General features: G+C 42.7%; 1 protein-coding gene across 3 annotated transcripts in view; it reads right to left on the bottom strand.

Moving 5' to 3' along the window:
- The window catches only part of Katna1 (katanin catalytic subunit A1), a 38,283-nt gene extending 24,387 nt beyond the window's left edge, over positions 1-13,896 (bottom strand). Inside the window, exons 1-5 of one of the 3 annotated variants that reach the window (XM_031380337.1) lie at positions 13,717-13,786; positions 5,468-5,535; positions 2,820-2,994; positions 1,956-2,036; positions 309-466 (exon numbers count right to left, since the gene is read on the bottom strand). In XM_031380337.1, the coding sequence (XP_031236197.1) occupies positions 309-466; positions 1,956-2,036; positions 2,820-2,981 (401 nt within the window). In that variant the 5' untranslated portion in view covers positions 2,982-2,994; positions 5,468-5,535; positions 13,717-13,786. Of the gene's footprint in view, positions 1-308; positions 467-1,955; positions 2,037-2,819; positions 2,995-5,467; positions 5,536-13,716 lie in introns of all 3 variants that reach the window. The other 2 variants (XM_031380338.1, XM_031380339.1) reach the window with 2 other exon arrangements.
- Positions 13,897-16,863: the final 2,967 nt, after the last annotated feature.

The raw sequence follows: 16,863 nt of genomic DNA, 5'->3' as shown, positions 1-16,863 counted from the left end.
CCAAAAAAAAAAAAAAATCCAAATAAAACCAAGCAGACAGTGTACATGATTTCCAACAGCTACAAAGAGTCAGTTTCCAGACACCTCGGTCCCTAAGACAACACTGAGTCTGCTACTTTTAGCCTATGCACCAAAAGCCTCGTTCTGGCTAATTTCCACCTAAACTTGATACACATTTAAACAATTCATAAAGGGCATTCAGTACAAACCCTCCAGCCCTGTCCCCGGCAACCCAGTCCTCCTCAGTATGGACCGAGGCGAGGCCGCCAGCAACCTGGGCTGGTTGATTTCTTACAGTCTCCACTTACCTTCTCTCAACAGGTACAGGCAAGGACCAGACTTCTCCTTCAGAAGCTGGAGATTCGTGCTGTGCAGCTTGCAAAGAAGCACTGCTCAGTTTAAAGCTCTCAAGTGTTTCCATGATGTCCTTAACATGCTTAGCTTCCACTTTTATTTCCTGCCAAACCTGGTTTCAAAGAAGAACACTCAGTTTCTTTAATAAACCACTGCTAAAATTAAATGTAGGACGGTTCTCTACGTCTCAGGCCCCACTCTGAAGGATGGCTAGCAGACTACATCAAACATCTTCACAAAACTGCAATGATTCTTTCATTTTCTGTTTTCAATTGCAAAATTAATTCTGAAAGCATGACTAACACTGCTGACTGAGGGGCTGCAGAAATGCCTCATAGGCTAACAGGCTGGTCCTCCATGGGGACCTGGGATTGATTCTCAGCACCCACAGAGCAGCTCAAATTCATCTGTAACTCCAGTTCCTTCTTCTGACCTCCCTGGACAATGTATGCACCTTGTCTTACATGCAGGCAAAACATTTAAACACATTAAATAAAAATAAATCTTTTAAAACAAATCCTGGCTAAATTGCTACCCACATAATCCTTACTAAAACTGTTTAGCAATTGAAAGGTTAGCCACAACTGTCAAATTTGACCAAAAAAAAAAAAAAGTTAGCAATTTGCCCTTTGATAGCTTTATACTACTTAATTAGCTGATTTTGATTTTTAAGCTAGGGTTCCATGAGTACTGAATAGTGGTTTCCAGGTTACCACCCTACCGCCCGAGCCTCCAAAGTGCTGGGATTATAGGTGTACATCACCTTATTGGGCTTAGTTAACTTTTAAAACCACAATCAAACTCTGTTATACAGGGTGCTGGTATAACATCTGAATGTATTTAACATTACTGGACCATATATACATTTAAAGTGACTTCCATATTTTTAAGGTATGTTCCGTTCCCCTCCTCCTAGTAACATAGATATGGAGAGTCAGATTTAAGGAAAAGTTCATTTCAAAAACAGGACACTGCTCTCCAAACATGTGGTATGGAATGGTTTTAAGCAGTAGCCAGGTAGTAATATGTCACATACAAGATCAGCTCACGAGTACCAGCACGCTCCGCACCATTCCTTTCTGTGATGACATCTGAACCCTGGTAAATGCTGCTCTGGGCAAAATTTATGACTTCTGTGTTTCCAACTATAATTTTCTCTGGTCTTCAGTGTCTAAAATTCCTTAAATGGTATTCAGATATGATCAGCTTTGTAAAGTTTTATAGGAAATGAGGCTCTTGAAGAATTTGCTGTCATTTGCAATTCCACTAATGTCTTTACAAAGTCCCCTGCGGGGCCTGGGTATGGCAGAACATCCATTAACCCTAGGACTGGGCAGGCACAGGTAAGAGGATCCAGTATGAGGCCATCACAGCCCAAACAGCAAATTCCAGAACAGCCAGGGCCACCAAATGTCTCAAAAGAGAGAATGGAAGAAAAGAAAAGAGCGTAGCACTTTATAACTATTATTAAAGCACAATAATTAGAATAATGAAGCAGAGCTTACCACTGCTTATGCTTTGTAACAGGGCTGCTGCTCATGTGACGGCTATTCTTGGTGTCAATTTGACTAAAATGAATTAACTAAGATCCTGAGCCATACCTGTGAGGGGTTTTTCGTTAGTTGGATCATTAAAAGTGGGAAGACCCACAGTAAATCTGGACTGCACCCGCTCATGGCGGCCTATAAAAAGGACAAGAAAGAAAAGCTTTGCTCTTGGCCTGTTTGACCTCCTCCTCACTTTACTAGCATTAGAGCGTACTTCTTTGGAACTCCAACCTTAGACCAGCTAAGACAATTTAGCCTTATGGAGAGAACAAACTAATAGGTTCTGTCTGTTTGTCTGTCTTTTTACTTTCCACTGAGAGACAACCATTGTTGGACTAGCTGAACTATACAGCTTGTAAGCAGCTCTAATAAACCTCTCATATATATATGAATGAATATACATGCATATTCATTCATTCTATCAGTACCGTTCCTCTAGAGAATCCTCAGTAGTACACTAAGGTGAAGTTTCAAATAATGTTATATAAAAATCCATGTAATAAAACTATATTCTCTGAGGCCTGGTAGTGATGGTACATGCTTTTACTCCCAGCACTCAGGAGGCAGAAGCAGGTGAATCTCTGTGAGTTTGAAGCTAGCCTGGTCTACAGAGCTACTTCTAGCACAGCCAAAGCCACACAAAGGAACCCTGTGTCAAAAAACCAAAAGCAAACAAACAAACTACTGTACAACATTGAATGTCAATATAAATTTCTGAGTATTAAACATAGCAGCCCGGGCTGTGGTGGAGCATGCCTTTAATCCCAGCACTTGGGAGGCAGAGGCAGGCAGATTTCTGAGTTCGAGGCCAGCCTGGTCTACAGAGTGAGTTCCAGGACAGCCAGTGATACACAGAGAAACCCTGTCTCAAAAAAAAACAAAAAAAAGAGTGCTAAACATAGCAGCCATGACTCTTACCTGTTGCCATTTCTGACGGAGGTGTGTATCTTTGACTGAGGACAGGTACTTGTTCATTTGGTCAAGAACTCCCTGATAGTAGACCATTGCAGAGTCATAGTTTCCCAGCAGTGCATATTCACGAGCCAATTTTACATTCTCAACAATCATTAGTAAACTCATGCTTACATGTAAGCTAAGAAAGGAAGAGACAAGAAACATTTTGGTGTTATACATCTCTTAAAGTAATTATAAAATTTCTTTAAAATATACTTTCCAAGACTCCTTTAATAAGGAAATGTACAATGGGACCAGTGAGACCACTTAGTAGATGACCCAACCTTAATCCAGTGAAGCCAAGTAAAGGTGAAACAAGAAAACCAAATCCACAAAGCTATCCTGACTGTAAACATACCACAGTACACACCAGCACCAAAACTGACAAAATAACAAAATTTTTAATAATTCACTTATCAAATGTTATTTAAATAACTCATTTATATGAATGAGTATTTTGTCTTTATGTATGTCTATATACCATGTGCATGCAGTGTGTGCAGAGGCCAGAAGCAGGTATTTGATACTCTGAGACTGGAGTTACAAGGTGGTTGAGAGCCACAATGTGTGTACTGAGAATTCTTCCAGGCACAAACACAGCCAGTGCAATTAACCACTGAGCCATTTCACCAGTCTGAACAAGTCATTTTTACAAAGTAAGTTTACAATAACACACATAATATCCCTACATTCACTCCGACAATTTCCATCCTTAAAGAAACAACATGGGACTTGGAGATAACGTTTAGTTCAGTGCTAGACTGCTTTCCTAGCATGCACTGAGGCCCTTGATTCAGTGCTCAGTCACAAGCAGACACTATGGAAAAGGACTTCTTTGAAAGAACACGTCAAATAAATTTCCTCCAATATAATTTGAAGTAGAATGCTTGGTACGTTGGGCAGGGGCAAGGATGATGATGGTGGACAGGCATCTCAGGAATCAATGAGACTGGCCACTAGGGTTTTCTGTCAAGAAGCCAAATTATAGGAAGCAATAGGAAATGTTAGTAAGGAGGAGAGCTAAGATGAACACTATTTACTAGGGCACACGAGGCTAGTACTGCATTCCGCAGAAGAAACCTTACTGAGAGATGGTATTACACCTTCAGCCGAAAGAAAGGATGTCAGGATCACTCCAACCTCCCAGATTCACGTCCTGTGCTGTCCCTCGGAGTTCTCATCCTTTATTCAGCCAGCTTTAGCTACTAATCCTTTTCTGAGCTAGGTTTGATTAAAACGTGTCATGAGCTGTGTATTTAGGTGCTGTATTAGAATCATCAATCTCACAATATTACATCTAACTATCAGACTCAATTTCTAAGCACAGGGAAAAGACAAGAAGCCCAGACAGATGCCAGTACCTTACTGAGCCACCAGTAAGAAGTCACAGGGCTGGGTCCCAGTGCAGGGGAGGAGGAACAGTAGTCTCTATGGAAACAGACTAAGAGAGTTTTCTACTTTTCACTCTGCTGGCAAACCGTGTGCCCGGCCCTGTGCTCAGCCCAGAGCAGAAAAGCAGCAGTGCAGCCAGTGGCAGGCACAGACAGCAGGAGCTTCAGCACGTACAGCCAGCAAGAGCAGGGAGCGCAGCAACTCTTCAGGCCCTCTCTGTCATCTTTTTCTTCCTCATCTTAGACTACAAGGATCACAACTAAGAAAACCTATTCTTAGAGAAGGGCGGCTGCTGGCTGCTGGCCCAAGAGGCTAAACCACACTGGGGCAAGTACACAGTAAGTATCAAAGTGATGGGGTGGGATTACCACCCAGGGAGGAAATTCTCTCCATCCACTACTGCAAGGCAGAATAGACATGACTAGCAACTACTAACGCAGGACTAATAGCAGGCTAAAAATCCCCAGAGAATATAGAAAGAAGGAAGTGATCAAACAATAAAATACAAAGGACCCACACACACACACACACAAACTGGAAAAGAATTCTAGAACTAAAACCTGAATCTTTGAAAAACTGAAAATAATTCTTTGCTAGGATTCTGATCATGAAAAAACCAAAAAGCTGTGTATGGGAAAAAAAAATCTAAGTAAAAATGAAAATATAACACAATTTAAGACAAAATGAAATGAATTTTTCTTCCTTTCACTGTTTAAAAAATAAAATTTTAGCCAGGTCTGGTGGTGCAAATGCCATTAATCCTAGCACTATGAAAACAGAGGCAGGCAGATCTTTGCGTTTATAACCAGCCTGGTCTACATAGATAACAAGCTCCAGACTACAGGTGCCACATAATGAAATCCTGTCCAAGGGAAAAAAAAAAAAAGGAAGAGACACTGTAATAACAGTAATAAAAAGTCCTTCTTTAGAAACTTTAGGATAAGGGCTGGAGAGATAGCTCAGCAGTTAAGAGCATGGGCTGCTCTTCCACGGGTCCTGAGTTCAGTTCCCAACAACTACATGGTGGCTCATGACCATCTATAATGGGATCCAATGCCCTCTTCTGGTGTGTCTGAAGAAAATGACAGTGTACTCATATATATAAAATAAATCTTAAAAAAAAATAACCAAACAAACAAACAACTGTAGGATGAACTGGGCCTAGTAGCACAGCATGCATTTTTAATCCTAGCACTCTGGAAGCAGAGACAGATGGATACCTGTGAGTTGAAGGCCAGCAAGGTCTGCGAAGCAAGTTCTAGAGCAGCCAAGTGCACAGAATCCCTACCTTGAAACAACAAAACAAACATCAAAAATCAAAACTTTAGGAGTTTTTTACATGTGTGGGAAGGGGGAGAGGGAGTGGGAGTGAGAGGAGGATTGAGATGCGTGGGGGGATCAGAGAAAGGGGGTGGGGTTGGAAACACAGACTAGTATTTTTTTTTTTTGAGACGGGGTTTTTTTTACTGAACCTAGCTAGGGCTTACTGACTGGCTAGCTTGGCTGGTCTCAGGGATCCCCTCTGTGTTCCCAGCACTAAGATTAGAGGCATGTGCTCTCTTACCCAGTGGCTTCTGAGATCCAAGCCAGATCTCTGCTGGCGGGCAAGCCTAAGCAACTGAGCTATCTCCTCAGCTTCCATGGGTGCATTTCACCTACCTTCTAAACAGCAAGTTTGCCAGATACATCAAAGTTGATAAACAGAACAAGGGAAAACTGACCACTCTCCTCCTTCCTCTTTTGGCTGCGGCTGGTGGAAGCCAGGACCTTGCACACGCTCCACATTCTACTACTCAACTATATCCCTAGTCTTCTGACCTAATCCTCTCACGGGTTTCCATTCTGAATCTGAGTAAGAACAATATGAAGTGAATTTCTTACAGATAGGAATCTTACACATTAGACAACCCACAATGCACCAACACACAGACACACAGAGACACACACATACACCCCAGGATCTAGAAGGGTCTATTCCAGGAACATAAGGTTAACTAAAGATCAGAAAAATCTATCACTGCAATTCCTTTTTTTTTTAATGTATTCATTTATTATATGTAAGTACACTGTAGCTATCTTCAGACACACCAGAAGAGGGCATCAGATTCCATTACAGATGGTTGTGAGCCACCATGTGGTTGTTGGGATTTGAACTCGGGACCTCTGGAAGAACAGTCGGTGCTCTTAACCACTGAGCCACCTCTCCAGCCCCTGCCATTCCTTACACTAAAGGACAAAGTACTTCACATAAAAAAGGTAAAGAACGTAAAAATTGCTGGGCAGTGGTGGCGCATGCCTTTAATCTCAGCACTTGGAAGGCAGAGGCAGGCGGACTTCTGAGTTCGAGGCCAGCATGGTCTACAGAGTGAGTTCCAGGACAGCCAAGACTATACAGAGAAACCCTGTCTCGAAAAACAACCAGCCAAACAACCAACCAACCAAACAACCAACCAACCAAACTAACATAAAAATCAAGTCACAAAAGGGAAAATTCAAATGTTTAACAAGTATGGACATTATTAGTAAGAAATTCTTTTATATTTATGAAACTTAAAAATATAGTAAATTTGAGGCTAGAGAGATGGCCCAGTGGTTAAGAGCACTTGCTGCTCTCGTAGAATACCTGGTTTAGGATCTCACTTCCCATAGCAGACATCTCACAACTGCCTGTAATTCCAGTTTAAGAACTCTAATATCCTCTTGCTTCCATAGACACCTGCCTGCAAAAGATGTACATAAACTCGTGCAGGTACACACCTATACACATAAAAGTATAAAGCTATCTTTAAAAATATAGCAAATTCAATAATGCCAAATATGAGCAGGGATTCGGGAAGACAGGAACCTCACAATTTGTGGGAAGAAAGGACAATTGGGCAATCCTTAGGGATAGTGTGTGTGTGTATAGCCAGCCCTATGAAGAGATGTTATAGCCAGCAATCTCACTCCTTGTAAAGACTCCAGAGGAAGGCCCCCAATGACTCATAAAGTAGCTCAATTCTAGATGTTAATGATAGGATTATGTGAAGAATCAAGCAGGTGAAAGCAGGGGGGATAAAATCATAGTGTATTATGTGTATGTATGAAAATGACAACCTGTGTTATGTACAATTATAATCACATAATTGATTATAAAACACCACAAAAAAGTTGGAGAAAATGTGGTAAAGAACATAGTTAAATCTATAGTACACTGTTGGGGATGGTTTTGTGCACTGTGTATTCAGATGCTGACTTCTGTGCTCAGAGATCCAGTTGCAGTCCAGACATTGTGACTGTCATGATTACTGAAGCATCTGTCTCATTGATGTGTAAAAATTGTTTCCCATCACCTCTAATTGATTAATAAAGTCCTGTTCAGCCAGTAGCTGGACAGGAGGAGAGGGGAGGTAGGACTTCTGATCCTAGTCAGGGGGTCTCGAGGAGAAGGGGGGAGAGGGAGGAAGAGGGAGAGAAGGAAGATGGACCATGAGGATTCACCACAAGCAGATCACCAAGGGAGTTGCCATGAGGACTCATATGGAGCAGAGTGGGCCAGGGCAAGACTCAGATGGGGCCATGTGGCTTGAAACCTTTTTACTTTTGGTTTTTCGAGACAGGGTTTCTCTGTGCAGCCCTGGCTGTCCTAGAACTCACTCTGTAGACCAGGCTGGCCTCGAACTCAGAAACTCACCTGCCTCTGCCTCCCAAGTGCTGGGATTGAAGGCGTGTGCCACCACTGCCCGGCAGTGTCTTTATTTGGCAGCTAAATGGGATGATAGGCATAGAAAAACCCCCAGAACCAGGGCTATACAGAGAAACCCTGTCTCAAAAAAAAAAAAAAAAAAAAAAAAAAAAAAAAAAAAAAAAAAAAAAAAAAAAGAAAGAAAGAAAGAAAAGAAAAGCCGCCAGAAGTACATGGAAACAATGAACAACTTTATAAACACAACATGAACTACATCATCAAAAATAAAGGGTTGGGAAACAAACATCTTAGACATAGAACAATGTCTAATTTGGCTACCATTTTATTAAAGTAAAAATTACTTATGCTACATAAACAGTCACTTTAAAATAGACACATGCATATCTAAGTATATTGAAGGTGCCAGTCTAAAAAGGGTGAGGAGGAAAAAGTGAATCAAAGAATCAGGTGCAAGGATACACACCTGTAATCCTAGGAGTTCAAAGCCATCCTCAGCTGTGTATTGAGCTTAAGGCCAGCCTGGGCTATATGAGACCTTGAATTTGAGCTTGTAAGCAGGCAAAAAGGTTGGGGGTTGGGTGTGGGATTTTTCTCTTGGGATTAAACTGTGACTTCTATCCTACTCACTGTCTCTTTTGTATCTGCTCAAAGGAAAACCAGCTATTATGTGGCAGGCTCCTCTGTGAAGTGGCTCACACCACAAAGAAATGAAGGCAGTCCCAGGCCATCAATTAGTGGTGAACTAAGGTTTGCACACCAAATGCCCATGAGCAGCTAAATCCTGTTAACAATATGCATGAGCTTGAATCCTCCTTTGGTTATGTCTGGAGATGACAGAAGCCCTGGATGATCTCATTACAGCTTTGTGGAAAACGGAATCAGGCACAGCCACAAAGCCATGCACTCTGGTGTTTTAACACTAGGCTATGAAGTAACTGATGAATACAAAGCAATACAGGTTAGGTCTGAACTAATGTCACCTTGTCAAAATCTAAAGTCCAAAAGAAAAAGGAGAAAGAAAATCCCGGGAGAAATGAGTGTTGCACCTCAATAAAAGCTCCAGAGCAGAGCCTACAGCTTTCACTTGTTAACCACTGCACCCTTAACACCCAGGCCCATGCTAGGCCTTCGGATGGATGGGTGACTGCTGCCAGGGTTGCCTTAACTACAAACCCTCTTCCCTGGGTCTAGCTTCTGATCCCCAAAACTCTCACATCCCGCCAAGTTGGAACTACCAAGCTTGATTCTTTTATTGAGATTTTATTTTATGTTCTAGGGTGTTCTGCCTGAATGTCTGAGCACCTCCTGCATGCAGTGCCCACAGAAGGCAGAGGCAGGCATAAGGTGCCCTGACATTGAAATTGCAGATGCTTGTAAGCAGCTACATGGGAGCTGGAAATCAAACCTGGGTCCTCTCCAGGCCCATTTGATTCTTACGTGGTTACTTCTGCCTTGAAACTATGTTTGCCCTATATCAATGTTTAGCCTGGGCAGCAGCACTGAAAGAGAACCTGGCCAGCTCTGGCCAGCTCTGGAAGTGTCCTGTGGATCTGTATGGCCCAGGACAACAGATCTCTCTGACTGTTTTTTTTTGTTGTTGTTGTTTTTGTTTTTGATGGTCATGGTCAGGGCTCAAAGCCCAAAGAAGTTATTCTTAGCCTTCTTCAATGGTATACTGTTTTGAATTTCTCTTTCTAGTCAGATAAAATTCCTTTCAAGCCAAATCTGTTTCTTTCTTTTCTTCAGAGAGGGAAGTGGAAGGATTTCAAATTAGCTCTGGCTGGCATAGAAGCACAGTGGCTCTCTTGCTCAGCCTCCCAGATGCCAGGATTACAGATGTGAGCTTTCATGCCCAGCTTGATATTTTCCCAACAAACAAATAAGGCTACATTAACAGATGGCATGCAAAGTCCTTGGCTATCAAAAAACCAAAACAAACAAAACAAAACCCAAAGTGTTGGGCTGGCGAGATGGCTCAGCGGATAAGAGCACTGACTGCTTTTCTGAAGGTCCTGAGTTCACATCCCAGCAACCACATGGTGGCTCACAACCATCCATAATGAGATCTGACGCCCTCTTCTGGTGCGTCTGAAGACAGCTACAGTGCATTACACCAGAGTGAGCAGGGCTGTCTTGAGTTCAATTCCCAGCAGCCACCTGATGGCTCACAGCCACCTATACAGCTATAGTGTACTCATACACATAAAGTAAATAAATCTTAAAAAAAAAAACAAAAACCAAAGTGTTTATGAATATACTGTCAAAACTCTTATTTCGCTAAAAGTTAGATAAAAATCATCATTTTTCTATTATTCCAACAGTATCTAAGCCAGAATACTAACATCTGTATTTTTGACATTCTTCAATTTCCTTATCATTGCTCAAATTCCACTGCAAAAGAACAGAAACTGGGTTTATCTAGCATAGTATCTGGCAGAATTTGAGAAAATTCTATAAAAGGGAAAAAAGCTAATAGACAAGATTTTAACTACTATTAGTTATAAACAGTATCCACTGGCTCAAGGTTAATGGAAAGCCCTCCCCCCAAAACTTTGACTCTTAGTTCTTAGAAAGATAATGTGCTGCTTCATCTCACTCAGCCCTTCCTTGACACTACCCAACACTGTTTGTTTACAAGATGAGTATAACTGTGGCCAACAAGCTACAACAGGAAATTTTAATTTAAGCATAAATTTAATTACATGCAAAAAAGTTACATCTGTTCCAAGCAATCTTAATCTCTGACCAAGTTCCTCTACAAAGAGACAAAATACTCCCCCCACCCATGTACAACTGGAAAAACCAGTAACTAAAGAGCTCCAGAAAAGGCAGCAAATCCAAGCATTGAGCATTGAGCACTAAGATCTAACCACCAGCACGAGGCCTTCCATGGTCCACATCTACACAGGACACCACAGCTGGCTCACATCTGCATAGGACATCACAGCTGTCTAATTCCTAAAGGTATGTAAGGCTGGACTCCACTGAGAACTGCCATTTTTACTGTAATATGCACAGGTCAATCATTCAAGAAACATTTACAGAGCAATGGGTTGTAAGAGAATTGCTTTGAGGATAAAAACACAGAAGGAGATGAGCAGCTGAGGTAGGGAAGGCAGTGGTCATCACTGGCCTCAGAGCCAGCCTGGGCTATATTATATGGTAGCCTGTTTCTAATATATATGCAAAAATGAATACTAGAAACAAGTTTTCTTTCTAAGAAAAAACAAAAAGTGTGTGGCACAGTGCATGTGCGGAGGTCAAAAGACAAACAACTGTATGGAGAAGATTCTTCTGGTTTCAGGAGTTGAACTCAGGCTGGCAAAGCACCCTCAAACAAGTCATTTCAGGAAATTTACCTCAAGAATATGAGGAGTTAGTTATTGGCAGTTAATGGCTGACAAGAACAGTCACTGTCCTTTGAGGCCATGGATGCTGGCCGGCTGGCCACCCGCGTGCACACAGACAGCACTAACTGGTCTCAAAGGTTTATTAACAACAATGGGGGTTTATTAATAAAACAACATAGGATCTGAAGTTGGGGAGATGGAAACACTTGGGGGGTGTTAGAGGTAGTGTTGAAGGGATACAATCAACATACATGGTGTAAATATATGAAATTTTCAGAGTAAAAAATATTTAAAAGAAAACAGTAGTGACTGTAGCAATTATGGAATTATGATAAAGACAAAAATAAAACAAAGAAATTAGACTTTGAAATTATTTTTTAAGTTTTGTGGAAAAGATATGGTAGGTTTGATTGATTGATTGATTGATTGATTGATTGCCTTATTTTAATGGGAGGGCACTAGAAGCCAGAATGTTTCCAAAGCACATTTTTTTTTTTTTTTTTTTTTTTTTTTGGACAAGGTTTCTCTGTATAGCCCTGGCTGTCCTGGAACTCACTCTGTAGACCAGGCTGGCCTTGAACTCAGAAATCCGCCTGCCTCTGCCTCCCAAGTGCTGGGATTAAAGAAAGACATGCGCAACCACTGCCCAGCAAATTTTTCTTTCTTTCCTTTTTTTTCTTTCTTTTTTTGGCTAAAGCATAGTTTGAAAATATCAGCTTTATACAACAATATAGCAAATTCAACAAGATTCTCTGATCCTTAATATTTATCAAAATTTTAGTTTCAGTTTCAAAATCAGATATAGACTCCTTTGCAGATTTTATTTACACACACGCACGAACGTCCTCACTTCCAATGCTGGAAGACTAAAATCTTTGAATATTTATCTGCTTAGACTGGGGATGTAACTTAATGTGTGAGTGACAGCTTAGCATGTGCAAGGCCCGGGGTTTGATCCACAGACTAAAAAGTAAAAACAAAAATAGCAAAATTAAACAATCAGTCTATTAAATGTATCTCCTGAAAAGAAGGAAAATTAAAAACACAATAAGGCCTGCCATGGGGTTGGCAAGATGGCTCAGCAGGTGAAGGCCCTTGACCCCCAGGGTAACAGCAACAGCTCCACTTGTAGGGTGGAAGGAGAGGACCAACTGCTCTGAAACACTGAGCCAACTCTCCAGCTGCTGTGCTGAGGGTGTAGTTTCTGGTCCCAGCTCTCACAAGTGCCTGTAACTCCGGTTCCAGAGGATTCAATGTCCACTTCGGGTCTCCTCAGGCACATATGCAGTGCACACACATACATGCAGCAATTACTCATAAACAAAAATAAGCGACTCTTCAAAACAAAACAAAAGGGAGCTTGAGAGATTGCTTGGTGTTTAAAATGCTTCTGCTCTTGCATAGAGAATCCAAGTGTAGTTCCCAGTACCAACAATCCCAGTAACTCCAGCTTCTGATCCTCTTGCCTTTGCCTTGTCCTGGGATTATAGGCAGCTATACCTGTACCATCAAGAAAAAAGGGCATCGCTGTTCTGTTGGGAGTTAATTACATAAAAAGTACTAATGATTACTAAATAAAGGCTTGAAGTCGTAGCCGCCTGTAATACCAGCACAAGAGGAGAAGTTCAGGGCCAGTTTCGGCTACAAGAGTCACTGTCAATTTAAATAAAATAAAATAAATAAATAAATACATAAGGGCAACAGTTACAAGTCTACGTTTGTATGCAATTGCACCCACATACTGAGCGAAACAAATGCTTGCAGGGATAAATTTTCTCTACAGCGCCAAATCAAAAAGGCCAAAAGCTTTCATGAGAATACGGGGCTCTCAAATTAAGAAACTAACGCCAAGCGTGGCGTGGTGGCGCACACCTTCAATCCCAGCGCTAGGAGGTAAAGGTAGGCGAATCTCTGAGGCTAGTCCGGTCTACAGAGCGAGATCCAGAACGGCCAGGGAAGACAGACGGACAGGCGGAGAGAGAAAGAACGTCAATATTATCACCCTTAAAAGCAACAACAACAAAAACAACAAACGCCGGTGAGTGGCCCAGTACGCCCCTGAACTCGGCTGGCTCCCCGAGTTCAACTCTGGGACCCAAGCGGAGGTGGATGGAGGGAAGCGACCCCACAGAGCTGTCCTCTGACCTCCACTCACGTGCCCACATCTACATCGTATTCACACAACAGCAATAAATCTAAAACTAAAAACAAAGGCAAATATAAAGGAGAAGCAGAACAGAAATAAGTAAACCACCAGAAAGCAGTACAACTCCAACCTAAACAAAGTGTACGGAAAGAAGCTGAATCCCAACCTCCAAGCTCTGGGGATTTTACAGGGTGGAAGTTTCGGGGTGGGGGCGTGAGAGCTTCGAACGCGTTCTCCGAGCGGGTGTCACGGAGGCGGGACCGGGAGCAGGGATACCCGAGCACTCACCTGGGCAGCCCGGGCCGCCCGCCGCACTTCCCCGTCGCTGCCAAGTTGAATTCACACCGGGAAAGCCACGCCCCGGAAATGAGGACCGACCCTGCGGGCGTGCGCGCGCAGGCGGAACCTGCGGAGGGGCGTGGCCGAGCTCTGGGTGCTTCTGCGCACTCTGCGCGGCGGCTAGGGAACGGGAGGAGTAGGCGTGGGGAAGGGAAGTAGGCGAGGCGAAGGACTTGGCGACACCCCGCCTACTTCAGTACCTACACTGTGGACCATGATCTCTCTTCTCAGGACTTCTTCACTTTGCCTTCTCTTCGACTTACATTAAGCTGCTCTGAGGTTAGGAGGTCAGAGGTTCTCTTACAGGTGAGTAGCAGTGCTCAAGCAATTCGTTTATGACAAATCTTGCTTTAGAACCCGGTACTTAGAATATGTAGCCTGGGACCCGTGTCTCGGTGTAACACGAATACTCTCAAGAGGTAGGATTTTATTTCCAATTCCAGAGGATCCATCACCCTCTTCTGATTTCACAAGACACAAGGCATCAATACTGGTACACATACATGCATGCAGGTAAGCCACTGCATATATGAAATCATGTTTTATGGGGTTTAAAGTCTCCTAAATTTTTTTACCTAAAATAGAAAATATATTTTCTGCTCTCGTGGATGTGAACGTTAGTGTCACAGAGCACAGAAAACTATAATCAGCACACCAGCAAGAATAAAAAAAGACCACTTAGAGAAGTATAGATCAGTTCCTCCAAGAGGTGGATTTATAATCTATATGAATGCAAAGGCCTGTTATAAAGCTGGATTATAGTAAAAGCTTCTCCAAGATGCAAAATGAATGTATATGGTATACTTAAATATATAGGAAATCCTAGAAGCTACAGGATGATTTGGAGTAACAGTAATCAGTAGTATCCTGGTGGGGGAGTTAGGAGTTGAGGATGGTGTTCTGTAATGGAGATGTTTTCCCAGGTGTATATTTTTACACATGAATTGAATGTTGTGATTTGAGTTTATGTAAATTATACCTCAGTGATGTTTTTGTTGTTGTTTTGAGACAAGGTCTCACTCTGAAACCTATCGTAACCTGGATCTTATCACATACCCCAGGTTGACCTCAGACTCATATCGTTTCTCTGCCCTTGGAGTCCCCATTACAGGCATGGGCTTCTGTGCCTAGCTTCAATGAAGATGTTTTAAATAGAAAGACAAACCTCCAAAGGGTGGCTTACAGTGTGTGGGGGTTTGAATATGCTTGGCCCAGGGAATGGCACTGTTAGGAGACATAGCCTGGTTAGAGTAGGTGTGACCTTGGAAGTGTGCCACTGTGGGGGTGGGCTCTGAGACCCTCCTCCTAGCTGCCTGGAAGACAGTAGTCTTCTCCTGTTTGCCTTTGAAACAAGATGTACAACTCTCAGCTCCTCCAGCCATGTCTGCCTGGAAGCTTCCATGATGATGACAGACTGAACCTGTGAACCTGTGAGCCAGCCCCAATTAAATGTTCACCTTTATAAGAGTTGCCATGGTCGTGGTGCCTCCTCACAGCAATGGGAACCCTAAGACACAGTGACACTTCTGTTTACTTACTTGTACGATTAAAAAAAAAAAACAGTTATAGTCACCCTTAAATCACAGAGATTTCAAACTTCTATTCTTTTTAGAACATAGAGTCACGATAAATAACCCATAAACTCATAACCTCAAACTCAAGGGGGGATCCTCCTGCCTCAGTTTCCCAAGTGCGGTCACACAATTTTCTGCTTACCTACTTTGCCTTTTTTACCTTTGCAGTGCTGATCCCAGTTCTATACTGAGCTGCATCCCAGCTCTTCCAAGCTCCATCCAGCTCACCAGCTCACAGCTGGATGCACGCAATCACTAGAACCCATAGAAGTAAAAATAAAGGGTCCTGGCTCGTTTTTATGTCAACTTGACACAAGCTAAAGTAATCTGAAAGGGGGAGCCTCAGCTGAGAAAACGCCTCTGCAAGATCCTGGTGTAGGAGATTTCCTTTTCTTTTCTCTTCTTTCTTTCCTTCTTTCTTTCTTTCTTCCTTTCTTTCTTCCTTTCTTTTATTTATATGAGTACATTGTAGCTGTCTTCAGATCCACCACAAGAGGGCATCAGATCTCATCACAGATGGTTGTGAGCCACCTTGTGGTTGCTGGGGATTGAACTCAGGACCTCTGGAAGAGCAGTCAGTGCTCTTAACCACTGAGCCATCTCTCCAACCCCTCTTTAAAGATTTATTTATTATATATAAGTACACTGTACCTGTCTTCAGACACACCAGAAGAGGGCATCCGATTTCATCACGAATGGTTGTGAGCTACCATGTGGTTGCTGGGACCTGAACCCAGGACCTTTTGGAAGAGCAGCCGGTGTTCTCAACCGCTGAGCCATCTCTCCAGCCCAAGAGATTTTCTTAATTAGTAATTAATATGGGAAGACCCAGGCCATTGTTGGTAGGGCCATCCTTGGGCTTGTGGTCCTGGGTTTTATGAAAAAGCAGGCTGAGCAAGCCATGAAGAGCAAGCCAGTAAGCATCAGCATCCTCCATGGCCTCTGCATCAGCTCCTGCCTCCAGGTTCCTGCCCTGCTTGAGTTCCTGTCCTGGCTTCCTTCAGTGATAGACAATAATGTGGAAGTGTAAGCCCAACCCCCTTCCTCCCCATTTGCTTTCGGCTATGATGTTTTGTCATAGTAACAGTAGCCCAGGCTAGGACTGGGGCTAGGGATATAGTGATGCCCACTTTTAATCCCAGCACTCTCAAGAGATCCCTATGAGTTTGAGCCATCCTGGTCTCTATAACAAGATCTAGGACAACCAGAGTTACATAGAGATACCATGTCTCAAAGGAGGAGAAAGAAAAGGAAAAAGGAGGGGCTGGCGAGATGGATCAGTGGATTAAGAGCACCAACTGCTCTTCTGAAAGGTCTTGGGTTCAGGTCCCAGCAACCGCATGGTAGCTCGCAACCATCTGTGACGAAATCTGACGCCCTCTTCTGGTGTGTCTGAAGATAGCTACAGTGTACTTACATATAATAATAAATATTTTTTGTTTGTTTGTTTTTGCTTTTGTTTTTGTTTTCGAGACAGGGTTTCTCTGTGTAGCCCTGGCTGTCCTGGAACTCACTCTGTAGA

Source organism: Mastomys coucha, unplaced genomic scaffold (genome assembly GCF_008632895.1).
Source record: "Mastomys coucha isolate ucsf_1 unplaced genomic scaffold, UCSF_Mcou_1 pScaffold2, whole genome shotgun sequence".
NCBI classification, from domain to species: Eukaryota; Metazoa; Chordata; class Mammalia; order Rodentia; family Muridae; genus Mastomys; species Mastomys coucha.
The sequence above is the reverse complement of the archived record's forward strand: the minus strand, read 5'-3'. Positions and strand labels throughout refer to the sequence as shown.